Source organism: Lepus europaeus, chromosome X (genome assembly GCF_033115175.1).
Source record: "Lepus europaeus isolate LE1 chromosome X, mLepTim1.pri, whole genome shotgun sequence".
Lineage (NCBI taxonomy): Eukaryota > Metazoa > Chordata > Mammalia > Lagomorpha > Leporidae > Lepus > Lepus europaeus.
Window position 1 is genome coordinate 88,549,434 of NC_084850.1, and position 13,811 is coordinate 88,563,244.

At 43.5% G+C, this 13,811-nt stretch overlaps 1 protein-coding gene across 1 annotated transcript in view; it reads right to left on the reverse strand.

Moving 5' to 3' along the window:
* Window positions 1–11,387, reverse strand: part of AR (androgen receptor) — a 191,255-nt gene extending 179,868 nt beyond the window's left edge. The window contains exon 1 of the mRNA XM_062184530.1: window positions 9,069–11,387. Coding sequence (XP_062040514.1) covers window positions 9,069–10,627 — 1,559 coding nt within the window. The 5' untranslated portion in view covers window positions 10,628–11,387. The remainder of the gene's footprint in view (window positions 1–9,068) is intronic.
* Between the last annotated feature and the right edge of the window lie 2,424 nt (window positions 11,388–13,811).

Genomic DNA, 13,811 nt, shown 5'->3' on the forward strand with positions numbered 1-13,811 from the left:
GGGTAAGAGACCTAGAAGCCATAAGAGCTTCCCTAACCAGCTTCCCTGACCCAGCTGTGATTCATTTGCCTCTCTCAATCTCACCTTCCCTATCTATGATATAGAAAAAATTGTGGGATAAAAGCATAAACACATGATGTTCAGAAGGAAGAGAGGGACTGAAATCCCAGCTCTGCCACTTTGAAATTGTTTGAATGTTGGCATGTTACCCATACTCTCTGAGCTTAATGTTTACAGTTGGAATGGCAGTACTATAATACTGTGAATAACATTAAAATACTCTAAATCTTGGAGACCTACACAGTGTTAATGCAGTGTAATAATGGAATGTGAAACTGTTCTGTAAATTGTATGGTTCTGCCAGAATATATCCTTGGTCTGCATGCAGAAAAAGGCATCAGAGTCAAAGTACTGCTAAAACTGTTTCACCTTCAGGAAATAACATCTCAGTTGAAATATTAAGTACCACAACAGCTTATTTATTGTCTTGTGCTAAGCAGTTCTGGTTCAAGTTACCCTGTGATAGGGCCTTAACTATGTGTTGAAATCACCAGAGGCTTACCACTAGCATGGAAATCCTGTCACGGGATGCTTGTAGTCCCCCCAGCGGTCAGATAGTGGGACTACACTTCCACAAGCAAGGAACTTTGTCAACCTGCCCAGAACTAAGCCCTTGATTAAGGAGTGGACTGTTTCAAAAAGCTAAATCATCTAACTCAGCAAAGCTTTTATAAGAATGTCATGTTCCCTTTATTCCTACAATTGACTTGTGGTTATCACCTCTCTCCCTTAACCAACACACTGAAATCCTATTTCTAAATTGAACCTCAAAGCAAGTCACCAGGACCAATGGAAACCTTTGGAGCAGAATACATCTTCGTCTATCCAAAACACTAGGCACTTTCATTGGCTCTCATGTCAAACAGAATTATTTAATTGCCCTCAATTTTAATTCAGTACTGAATGCAGACTTCTCCAAAGACCTCAAAAAGCATGTTTCCAGCAAGTACACGGATATAACCAAAGAAACTGAGGAAGAAACTAGCAACCAAGCTGACTGGGGTGGCACTACTGAGTAATCAGAAACAGATTCCCACTCCTCTCTCAAATTCCCTCCTCACCGTCTTTCCAGAGATACCATGCCCTGCTGTTTGAAGTATTCATCTGGATCTGTCATCCACTGCTTGAGTTCAATCATACCCCAGTCGACTTCTATAAGGGAATAGAGGCAGGCACAACTAGTATTGCTTACCACTTAAACTTACATTAGTTCTTTTCTTTTTTGAATGCCTACATTAAAAAAAAGCCTTACTGTATAATCCAGGATCTCATCATATAGACATATTCATGCTGCCTTTCTTTCATTTTCCAAATTGTTATAAGCTTCTTGAAGGCAACAAACTCAAAATTCTTCCTGAATTGCATTCCATTTCCCCTGTGTCTCTTCCACACATGCGGGGCACATATCAGGTGCTTAATGAAAAAAGTGTTGATTGATAGTTTCTTTTTTTAAAAAAGATCACTTTAATAGGGTAATCTCTAAAGCCAGCTATTAACTCATCATATGACCTTTTTTTTGGGGGGGTGTATAGTTGAACTTATCATTTGTTATATTACAGCTGTGCCTGATTACTGAAGACTGTGAAGTGTTAAGGACACAATTCAGTTCCTATATAGGTGAATTTTATTTTTGCTTCATGGCTATACAGTTCATCTCAAAAAAGAAGCATACATTATGAGATAGTAAATGAACCATTTCCCCATCTAGAAATAAACACCAGAAGGAATGGTGGCATTTACTTTATCCAAAGGACAACATATAAAAACATGAAATGATTACTTCAGTTGCTTGTACAAACCTAAACATAAGCCAAATAAAGCTAGTGATTTTGGTGGCCCAGTTTACATTTGCTCTTTCTTCAAGCTACTTTTTACATAGAAATTATTATTAGTCCTCACCTTCTGTTAATAGTTCCCAAATCCAAATTCTAAGAAAAAAAATTTAAGTGCAGAAACCTTACTAGGGATCTTCCCTGCTATTCTATAAAGAGGTAAACATCCAGCAGGGGCGTGACATTAGGAGTTCCAATTCACAGCTGAATAAAACTGTGAATAGTGTCCCTATGCAGTCCTTATGCAGGATAAAATGAAATCTGCTTTAACTTTCTGGGTAGCAAAAGAAACCTTTGCTCCTTAAGACAGTGGGATTCAAATCTCAGGTCCTTTCAGCAAGGCTGCAGAATACAACATCAATATAAAAATGAATCAAATCTCTATACAATGAAAACAAACAGTTTGGAAAGAAAATTATGAAAACAATTCCATTCGTAACAGTATGAAATACTTAAATTTAATGGAAGTGCAAGACTTAAACTCTGAAGACTACAAAATATTGAAAAAAAGTAAAGAAAATATAAATAAGTGGAAAGCAACCCATATTCACAAATCAGAAGATTAACAGTGTTAAGATGGCAATACTCCATAGGTTGATCTACAAATATAACACAATACCAATCAGGATTCTACCTAGCTTCTTTGTAGAAATTAATAAGCTGATCCCAATTCATATGAAAATTCAAGAGACCCACTGTAACCAAAACAATATTGAAAAGGAACACAGTTGGAGCAATCACATTTCTTCATTTCAAAACTTACTGAAAATCTACTAGTAATCAAAATAATGTAATATAGCATAAGGATAGATCAGTGGCATAAAGTTGAGAATCCAGAAAATAAACCCCTGCATTTACAGTCAACTGATTTTATGTGAAGAATGCTGATATAGTTCAATGGGGAAAATTTCAACCAAAGATGTCATGATGACCGGATACCTATATGTAAAAGAATAAACTTAGGCCCCTACTTCAAATCATATATACACATTAAATCAAAACTGCTCAAGGATCTAAATGTAAAGAGCTAAATTATAATTATAAATCTCCTACAAGGAATCAAGAATGAATCTTTGTGACTTCAGATTCAGCAAAGCCTTCTTAGATAAGACAGCAAAATCATAAGCCAAGAAAGAAAAAAAGTAAATTGGACTTCATAAAATTAAAAACTTCTGTGCTTAAATGGGTATTATCAAAGAAATTGAAAAACAGCCCACATAATGAGAGAAAATATTCACATTTCATGACCTATTAAAAGATTTTGTGTCCAGAATACTATTAGAACTCAATAAAAAAGACAAATAATTCAACTAAAAAATGAGCAAAGGATATAAATGGAAATTTATCCAAAGAAGCTATATAAACAGCCCATCAGCCAGTCACCACATGAAAAGAAGCTGAACAATATTAATCATTATGGAAATACAAATCAAAACCACAATGAGATACCACTTCATGCTCACTTGGATACCCATTTTTTTTTAAAATGGAGAGAGAATAACAAGTATTGGGTCAGAAGTGCAGAAAACAGAACCCTCACACATGGCTGGTAGGATTTTAAAATATTTCAGCCACTTTCAAAAACAATTTGGCAGCTCCTCAATAAGTAAGTAAAACACAGAGGTACATGTGACTGAGAACTTTCATTCCTACGTATGTACTCAAAAGAACTGAAATCATATATCCACAAAAACAGTGTATAAAAATTCACAGTAGTGTTATTTATGGTAGTCAAAAAATGGAAACACCACTGATGTCCATCAATTGATGAATGGATAGATAATATATGGTACTTCCATGCTATGTAATATTACTCAGCTATTTTAAAAAAACAATGAAATACTGGTATGTGCCTTGAACACATGATTTTGTGTGAAAGAAGCTAGTCACATAAGAACCTATATTGCATAATTCCATTTATATGCAATGTTAGAATAAGCAAATCCATAGTAACAAAAGGTAGATTGGTGGTTGCTCAAAACTGGGGAAGGGCAGGGAACTGAATGCTAAAGTTTGCAGAGATTATATTGGGGGTGATTAAAATGTTCTAAAATTGATTGCATGATTGAGTATAATGGCTGCATATCTCTGAATGTACTAGAAATGATTGAACTGTACCTTTCAAATGTGTGAGTTATATTGATTATAAATTATGTCTCAATAAAGCTATTATTAAAAATAAAACTCAAACACAATGTGATCAAAATTGATAGCATTCTAAGGTTGATAAGCACTTTAATGTCACAAAGTGATCTGGATTAGTCACTGTCAACCCTGGTGTGCCCTGCAGGATGACAGTAGGAATCAGTGTGAGAGTAGCCCTTACTGAACAGCAAACTAAAGCATTATTTGACAAATGGGAAGCTTTGGAAAGAAAAAGCTGGAAGATCTGCTCCAGGAAGGTTTTTCTCCATGATAAACAAGCATCACAGCTAGCAAAGAGATGATTACGAAGTGCCCTCCTGGCCTACTCAAACTAACATGAGTACTAGTGAAAAAACTGGAAAAGGATAGGCCTTTTCTTTGAAAAGGTTGCTACATAAATATGAGATTTCATAATTCTCTTCCCTGCGACATAAAGGACAACTGATGCTGCTAACTGCATAGAACTTCACAAGCAATTTTTAAAGTCAGCTTTTGTGTTTAAGATAAAGATAACTTACTCTGGCAGGGGAAGTAGGAGATAGAATCATTTGTTTAATATCTTTCATTGTTTTTCATTAATTAATTTACACATAGCCTGAGCAGATAAACTCACTTGGCCACATGCAGTGCACACCCTCACATGCGAATTAGGTACTGCCTGTGATAGCACCGCTGAGGTCTGACCTAGACAGAACTGTCTGGGAAGGGGAGGGATCCAGTTTTTCTCGGCCTCAGAGAGAAGGGTGGCAACATGACCTGCAGACAAAAAGAGGGAACAAGAGAAAGACAGAGAGAGAGAGAGAGAGAGAGAGAGAGAGAGAGACAGAGAGACAGAGAGGGAGAGACAGAGAGGGACCAGCGAATGCTTCATTAAATCTCTGGGTCCGCAAACCCTCTGGCTTCTTTCCCTCAGCAACTGTTGAATCAGGCTCTAACCTCAAGGTAAAAAAGCCTGGCTATTCATTTTGCAATCCTCTCATGTCATCTGGTTTTAAGAGAGGTGCTAAGGTTGATCTGATCTGTTACTCTGCAGATTTTCTTTAAAAAAGAAATTCTTTAGGAGCATGCCACAGGTGTAATGAGAATAATATCTTGAGAAGTAGAAAGAAGAGTCTATATTTCAGTGTCAGAAGCATAAAAGGAGCGGAATAAAAGAAAATTGGGGACAGGCAGCATTTGCGGAAGCTGCAGACAAAGAGAAAATGGTGGAGGTAGTATGTTGCGGGGGGGATATTTTCTTTTCCCTCTCAGATGAACATCACAAAACTTGATTTTTTTTCATTTGCTTTTTATTATTCAGAATCATGGCTTCAGGTATGGCTTTAAAATAAGCCCCTTGCTTTGTTTTACCTAGCCCGCATTCTGTTTCCTGCTTGAGCGGGGTTCCAAAGGAAACAGGAGCTCTTGATCCCACCATTAATAAGAATAAAAATGAAGTTGTCCATGTCTATCTAATTCCAACTCACATAATCCCACTAAGAGTACAGTACATGTATGAGTCCGGCGACTAAGGAATTCTTTGTTTTAAATGTGTATATGCATACCAGATGAGAAAATTGCTACAGGGAGGAAAAACACTCAACAAAGAGAACTAAATACTCCAGCAAATTAAATATATTTTTTCCAAGTTTACAGCTCAAAGAATGGAAGTCTGATGAGGTAAAATTAGCACTGGCAAGAAAGCACCCCAAAGTGACCCTGCAATCAGAAGGCTGCAAGCTTCTTCGACAATATCTCTCACCGATGTTAACCTTTAGCTGAGCTGAGACAGATATTTTGTGGACAAGCGACAGATCCTTCCATCTCTATCCTGCAGGCTCTTCTAAATGGGGTTCCATCCCTGTAGTTATTGGGTTTTAAAGCTCTGATTACTAGAATCCAGACAGAGTTCATCAGCTATTTACTGATTACGGAGAAAGGATGCTTCTTCCCAACACACCTACTCCCAAAGCCTGTGGATTTGTCTGCCTTGGTCTCAAAGCAAAATTCTGCTTTACAATACAGAAAAACTGCTCCTTGTGAGAAAGTCATAAAAAAGCTGCTATTTTAATAATAGGGGAGGGGAAAGGAAATAAGAGAGAATTAATAAAATGCTGTATTTTAAAAAATAATAACAACAAAGAAAAATCAGGATGTGCCACTATCAAATCACTACTAAAATACTACCTATTGTGGAGATCAGCACAAACTACCAAAAGAAAAATTGAGATGTTCTTTTGCATCTGGATAATTTCTCTAAACCTTAACTCCAATTCCTGCGTGGGCTTCCTTGAGCCCCAACTCCCAAGAATCAATGTTTGCTATATTGTGCTGCTTGTTGGGATACAAGATTCTCTACTTCTGTCAAGCGAACTAGTGGTCAATTAGCAAAATCATAATATTGTTTGCTCTCCGAGTGCAGACTGATCCATAAAGTATCATCAGCATTGCACACAAACCTCCTCACTTTTTATTATTGCTTCTGTTCAAACCACATGCTACATTTAAAGAAAAAAATAAGGACCCCCTTCAGCCCATGTCCGTCTCTAGACAGAAACATTGTAAATATATAAGAACACAGAGTTATTGCAGAAGTTGAAAAACAAAATCCATCTGCACAACTGACTTATGTACAAGAAGGCACACACTACTGGAAAAGGGAGGATACCAACTGATTATCTGGTGGAGCCAAAATTTAGAGATTTTTTTCAACTCAGAGTTGGCACAGAGTGCATGCGATACATGGGAGGAGGAAGCTCTGAATTTGGCTTAAAAATACCCTTGCCTTTCAGCGAATTGGGCCCCTTCGAAGTGAGGGAAAGAAAAAGAAAGTAAGAAAATATGTCAGCCTTTAGATTGTGATTGATTGCATTCTATTGAAGTTTATTAATTTTCAGTCAAGTGACTCAAGGCATTTTCCATAACGTAGAAATGGAAATTATTTGTCAACACACGAGACAGCAACAGCAGTTTTCCCTTTCACTGGACTCCTCATAACCACTGCTGCAATCACAAACCGGGAAAGATTAAATAACATTGTCATTTTGAGAGCAGGACTAAAGTCTCAATATTTTGAATAGTTTGTCAAGGAGGCATTAGGGTATGATGTCCTCCTAATGGAGAAGATTTTCAATTAAGATGTGGGATAAAATCAGTAAGATCATCGAATACCTTATGGGAAGAACATTTTGTTCTCTATAGCCACCTCTTCAAGATTTTAGTTGTGTCTTCAAAGACACATATCCCTTAAAAATATGTGGGGTCATTAGTTTCCTCTCCGTTAAGTGAGTATAAACTGTTTTTTTGGGGGGGTGGTAGGGAGTGAGCTGAAGATCAAAGGTTCTAGAAACTAGGTTTAGCATCATGGCAAAAATAAACACTCCAAATTAACTGAAAAAAACTTTGACGATATCAAATAAACCCTTCAAAAATCCTGTAAGCCAAACCTTAAAAACCTTATGGAATGTAGAGCCTAATAAGAAGCTGTTTCTTCACCAAGGCAGAAACCAATAGCGTCTGAACTGCTATCCTCTCTTCCTTTTATGACACTGTGCTATCAACCTTCCAAGAATGGATGAATCAGTGAAAAGAAGCAAATTGTTAGACTTTGGTCATCAAACAAATAGTGAGTGATGAATAAATTTAGGGGAAATTTGACAGAATTATAGAGTAAGACACAATTATAGAATAAGTCTGTGGGGATATGAGCTCCTGGCCGGCCTGAAGAATTAATTTCCCAGTCAATAATCTCTCCCTCACCAGAGAAACTAATATCTTAATTTACAGGGGAGAAAAATCTTCAGCATGATCTCTAAGAAGCTCAACATGTGCAGAGGAAGAATTTTTAATAAGCAAAATGAAATTGTCTGCCACTTTTCTCATGTCCTAATTAAAACTCTGGGGCAAGATTATGGCTCATAGGTCACTAACAGTTCTTAGGCAATTTGTTAGCACTAACAGCTCATGTGTTTAAATGCAAGTGTATCCTTAAAATGAAGAAACACTCTGAAGAGCCTCAGGTCCTCCCTCCTCACTGCAGATTTCTGAGCTCACTGGATAGAGCAGGAAATGTTTACAAAATCTTTTTTTTTCCTAACACTTTTGTAAGTCAAGATTCATGCCGGCATAAATTGTTTCTTAAGAGGACATTCTCCTTTTCATAGACCTCATGCAGATCTGAGGTAGTACAAGGCTGCAGATCTGTTATAATCCACAGAGAAAATGAACACCTAAGAGATGAACGACCCAAGCAACTACTTCCAACACAGTTAACCAACGCTGAGAAATCTGGCAGGGCAAAACTTGCCCTGTCTTTACGGACAAAGTTGTCTGTCTGCTGGCTCTAAACATGTTTTATTCTCTTCCTTGACCTCCAACCCTGGAGCAAATCCCCAGCTGCTTCCAGAAAAGGAAGTTCGCCCCTTCATACAGGAGTCAGAGACCACAGTCTCTCCCTAACCGGGTGTTCCATGTTATCTTTTTGGAGTAGGCGGGCTGAGAAAAGCTTGGGTCAGTCTTTTGCCTCTAATACGCCGACACTGACCACAAGCTGGAAGACAAACCGTAACAAACCTTCTCCCTTCGAGGAGAAACTGATCGCATGTCTGATCGCAATTCTCGAATTTAGGGGAAGAGTGGAGGGCTTAAAAGAAAAAAAGAAAAAAAAAAAAAAAGAGTGCAGGGCTTAAGGGCTCTATCTCCGAAAGTGAACAGTGCGATCAGATTTAAGTTTGGAGCCCGCGGGATCTGGAGTGCTCGGAGGTAGCATGGATTTTAGGTGATGGAGGGAGTTTTCGAGGAATCCGAAAAGGGCATGAACCAGGACGAAAGGCACACACAGCAGAGGTTGGGATCGCTCAGGTTGACTCTCTGGCAGTCCAGGAGTCCCAGGAGGGCTCCAGATTTAGGGCAGACCTTCCTACGGAAGGAACCCTGCTGAGTTTCCCGCAGGGCCAGTTGGGATAGTTTGCACTGGGAGGAGCGAGATATCGGAACACAGAGTGACTTTGCGCCCTGGGCCGAAAGGCGACAATTCTTGGAGGAAAAACTTACCGCATGTCCCCGTAAGGTCCAGAATAGCTCTCCATCCAGGGTCCCATCTCGCTTTTGACACAGCTGGGATTAGGATAGGGCACTCTGCTCACCACGCCGCCGGGATACCACACTTCGGGTGCCGGAAAGTCTCCTTCCTGTCCAGTCAGCCCCTGAGGTGGCCGAGTGTAGCCATAGGGAGCCACGGCCCCTGCCTCGCCAGGGCCACTGCCGCCGCCCCCGCCACAGGGCCCATACAGCTGGCCTTCTTCGGTTGTGAAGAGTGTGTGCCAGGAAGAGGAAGCGGCGGTTGAGGGCGAGCCGGAGCCGGGTCCCGCTGCACCCCCGCCGTGCAGGCTTGCCAGGTCCCCATAGCGGCACTGTGCTGCGGCGGCCGCCCAGGCGCTGCCGTAGTCAAGCGGGTTCTCCAGCTTGATGCGAGCGTGGGGATGAGGAGGTGGTGGAGGGGGTGGCTGCCCGGCCAGGGCCAGCGGAAAGTTGTAATAGTCACGAGTCTGGTACGCTGCTGCTTCGTCCAGAGTTCCGGACTTGTAGAGAGACAGAGTGGACGGAAGTTCAAGTGTCCCGGAGCTCCCTGCTTCGCCGCTGCCAGAGCAACCCAGGCTCTCGCCTTCTAGCCCCTTGGTGTAACCTCCCTTGAAAGGGGTATACTCAGCCGTCTCTTCGGTGCCCTTACCTGGGCCATCGTCCAGCAGGGAACCTTTGCATTCCACCAGCGGGAGGCAGGGAGTGGGACGCACAACGGGTGGACCTCCCAGGAGCGGAGCATACATGCAATCTCCCCGAAGCTGTTCTCCAGAACTCAGATGCTCCAACGCCTCCACACCCAAGCCCATGGACACTGACACTGCCTTACACAACTCCTTGGCGCTGTCGGAGATGGCAGAGGTGCTCCCTAGGTAACTGTCCTTGGAGGAGGTGGAAGCCCCAGCGGCCTCCCTCGCTCTCCCGCTGCTGCCTTCGGTTGCCGCGTCCTGCTGCTGCTGCTGCTGCTGCTGCTGGTGGTGGTGGTGGTGCTGCTGCTGAAGCAGTTGCATGGTGCTGGCCTCGCTCAGGATGTCTTTAAGGTCGGCAGAGCAGCTGTTTAAGCCCGGGAAAGTGGGGCCCAGCAGGGACAACGTGGATGGGGCAGCTGAGTCATCCTCGTCCGGAGGTGCTGGCGGCTGCTGCGGCAGCCCCTTACCGCCGGCTACAGCGGCTCCAGGCTCTGGGACGCAGCTGTTCTCGGGACGGCCCTCAGGGGCTGGCTGCTGATGTGAAGGCTGTTGTCTCTCATCCAGGGCCAGGTAGCCCGTGGGGCCTCTGATCTGGGCTTGAGGAGAGCCATCCTCACCCTGCTGCTGTTGCTGCTGCTGGCGGGGGCTGGTCTCCTCCTCCTGCTGCTGCTGCTGCTGCTGTAAACGGGCGCCGGGAGGTGCTGCGCTTGCAGCCTCAGGGTGCCTGGGGCTCGGGTTCTGGATTACTTCGCGCACGTTCTGGAACAGATTCTGAAAAGCTCCTCGATAGGTCTTGGACGGCGGCCGGGGGTAGACCCTCCCGAGCCCCAGCTGCACCTCCATCCTTGAGCTTGGTTCAATCTGCCACCTAATTCCCTTACCCCTACCTGCTCTTTCCTTGCTCAGAAGAGTTCAACAGGCTGTGACGATGCAGTAGTCGCTGAAGCCAGCTGTCCACCTGCGGGAAGCTCCAGGGAGCGAACTTGCAGGAGCAATGAAAAAAAAAAAAAAAAAAAAAAAAACAGCTCTGGCAACCTCAAAGTCTCGTGCAGAGAAAAACACGCGCTGGGCACGATCTGCCTTGCTAGGCTTGGTCTGTCCCTCAGTACTTCAAGCGTAGATTGAAAAAATTCTACATATCTTGAGGGGGAGGAAAAGAAAAACAAAAACAAAAACAAAAAACTTCTGCCTTCCAAATTCAGCGTCCACCGAAGCAGGTGCAAATAAGAATCCGGTTTTCTTCTTGTTTTGTTTTTGGTTTGGTTTTTGTTTTGGGCTACTGAAGCCCTGATTGCCTTCTCATCTTTTGATCTTTGGCTCGGCACTCGAGGTGGGGGCAGGCAAGAGGGGGTGGAAAGGGAGTGGAGGGAACCCTGGAGCCCTCTCGGCTTGCCGCCTAACTAGCCAGGTCCTGGCGGCGGTGTCGAAGCCGCTCCCTAGTCGCCAAGAGCCTTCTTTGCAACGTGCAGCTAGTTCACCCGCTCTCAGTCAAAGGGAGTTTTACCTCTCTGCAAACTGGCTGGCAGCTCTGGGCTGACGGGGTGCTGACTGGGACCAGCCCGAGCAGGCAGCTGCGGGAGAGGAGACTGGGGGTGACGGGGGTGGGGGGTAAGGGGTGGGGGGTAAAGGGGTGGAGGACAAAGGCGGCCTTCAGTCCTACCGGGCACTTTCCTCTCTTCCTCTGAGTCTCAAGCAGCTTTTAAAAACTTCACCGAAAAGGCAGCGCTGGGGCGGCGGCTTTGAAACCGCCGCGCTGCTAGAGATGGTGGCTGTAGCTGGAACCCGGCTGGGGCTGGCGCTGTGCGTCCCTTCGGCTCCTGTTGGGCACAGGAGCCGCTAGGCTCGGTCGTTTTCCCCCCCGGCGTCTGCTCTGCCTCCAGGCTTGCTCCGGACCCTCTCGCTCTCCCAGCAGACTAGCTCCCCGGGATCTCGGAGGGGGCGCTGGGAGGTGGAAAGCAAATGCAACAGTTTGGACTCGGGTCCCGCCCCCCCGCCGGCCCAGCCTCCACGCCTTCCCACCTCCTTTCTCCCTCCCCTCCCCTCCCCTTTCCTTCTCTCCCCTCCCCTCCCGGCACGCGGCAGCTTTGGAGAAACAAGTGCTGGCGCAGCGTGAGGGAGGGCCGGAGAGGCTCGCTCTAGCTCTGGAGGACTCCTGCTCCCCGAGTAGCTCCTTCTTTCCTGGACCAGGGTTAAGGCGCGAGGGTAGGAGCTTTAACCTGCAGCTTTATTTTGAGGGCTGGGCTACCGGATCTCCGGAAGGCCGGCACTTGCCAGATTTGGTTCCCAAACCCAATCTCAAAACAGACGCTGGGGGGAGGAAGAGGGGGAGAAGAGAGGATAGAAGTACCAGCTCCTTCCTAATGGCTGCCAGGGGCTCTTTTCAGGGCCGAAGGGGATACGCAGAAGGAAGAATCTCCTATAAACTGAGGGGCAAGAAATGGCCAAGCCAGCCGACACTTTGTGAAACCTTTGCGATTCCTCTTTAGGAGTAGTTTGGGAACCTAGGACCGAGAGGTCATTTCTACCCTCTTCAGTACCCCTCCTGTCTAGAATCGCCTGTGTCCATGCACTTCTCACCTATTCTGACTTATAAAAGCAAAATCACTCAGACAAGCAAGCAGACGCACATAGACGGGCGACACTTGCCATGTACACACGAACCCTCGATTTTGTCCAGGGCTTTGCAAATGTTTGCTTGTACACAGTCGCTCGGTTTTCAAAGTGTTCTTTGAACATTTTAAGCTTTCAGACCGCACGATCAAGAGATAGTACCTATGTAAAGCTGCTTTTCTTCCTCTTGATGGACAGCTTTGCGTGGAGGGTGATATGGACTACCGCAACTGCTGCTTTGTGGAGGATGTCCCATCGCTCCTGCGTAAAAATGGAAAAGGCAGGCGGGAATTGAAAGGCAGAGTAAACCGAAGCGTAGATTTATAAAGGAGATTTCCCTTATGTCAGCAGGGACCCTAGGCTGCCCTAGCTTTTTCAATTCCTTAGACCCCCGAATCTGGACAGTGTTTCTCCAGAAGGCATGTGGAGGTTTTCACCTGGGTCTGTCCTGCATTTTTAAGGCTTCTGCGGAGACAACAGGGATAGTAGCTTTATCTTCTGCATGGCTAAACACCATGGGCATTTCCTTACCTTGACTTACGGAAGTAACAGAAAAACCCAAAGTCAAGAAAGTCATGATTAATTCTGTTTTCTGTTTTACAGATAAACAAACTGAAGCAGGACATAATTTGTTCTGTACTCCACACTAGTCAAATCTAAACTAGTCTTCCATGCCACTGCTGTTTTACTCAAACTCATCAATATATCATGGCACTTGGGAAATAGCTATAAATGAACCTTCCAGAGCACAAAGGCCTGATGACCCTTTTCCCTGAGGCCTTTTACCTGAGGAAGTGAAAAATTATCCCTTGTGGAACAGTAGGCTTTCTACTTTTTAACTTGCTGAACTCTTTCTTTAGTGGAGCATTAAGGCTTTGACTGTAAATGAAAAAAATTTATTGTCTCAAAGATTAAAAAAGAAAGTAAAGAAAGTAAGGAGGAAGGAGAGCGAGGATGGGAAGTATCATTATATTCTTAGAATTGTATCTACGAACTACATTAAATCTATCCTCTATATAAAAAATAAATTTATTAACTGGAAAAAATAGTACAGAGATCTTTCATGCAGCCTTCCATTTTTATGTAAATAAAAATGTAAATTTAAAAAAGAAAATTTATTCTTTGAAGATTTAGTGGCTGCAGCTCTGCCAGGACATAATCCCAACCGTGTCCTCTTTGTTGATGAGGTCTCCCTCCTCCTACTCTTACTTTACTGCAGATAGTTCTGCATTGCACAGGCAAAGGGATTTTTTTTGGACACAGCCTTTTTAAAGTATGCTTGGCATATATATATATATATATATGTATATAAGGCATGCTTGGCATATAAACTTCACATACAAGGAGTCTTCAATTGAAAGGCATATGATTAAAAAACTATGCATGAGTTTCAAATTATTTTTGTATGAAAATCCAT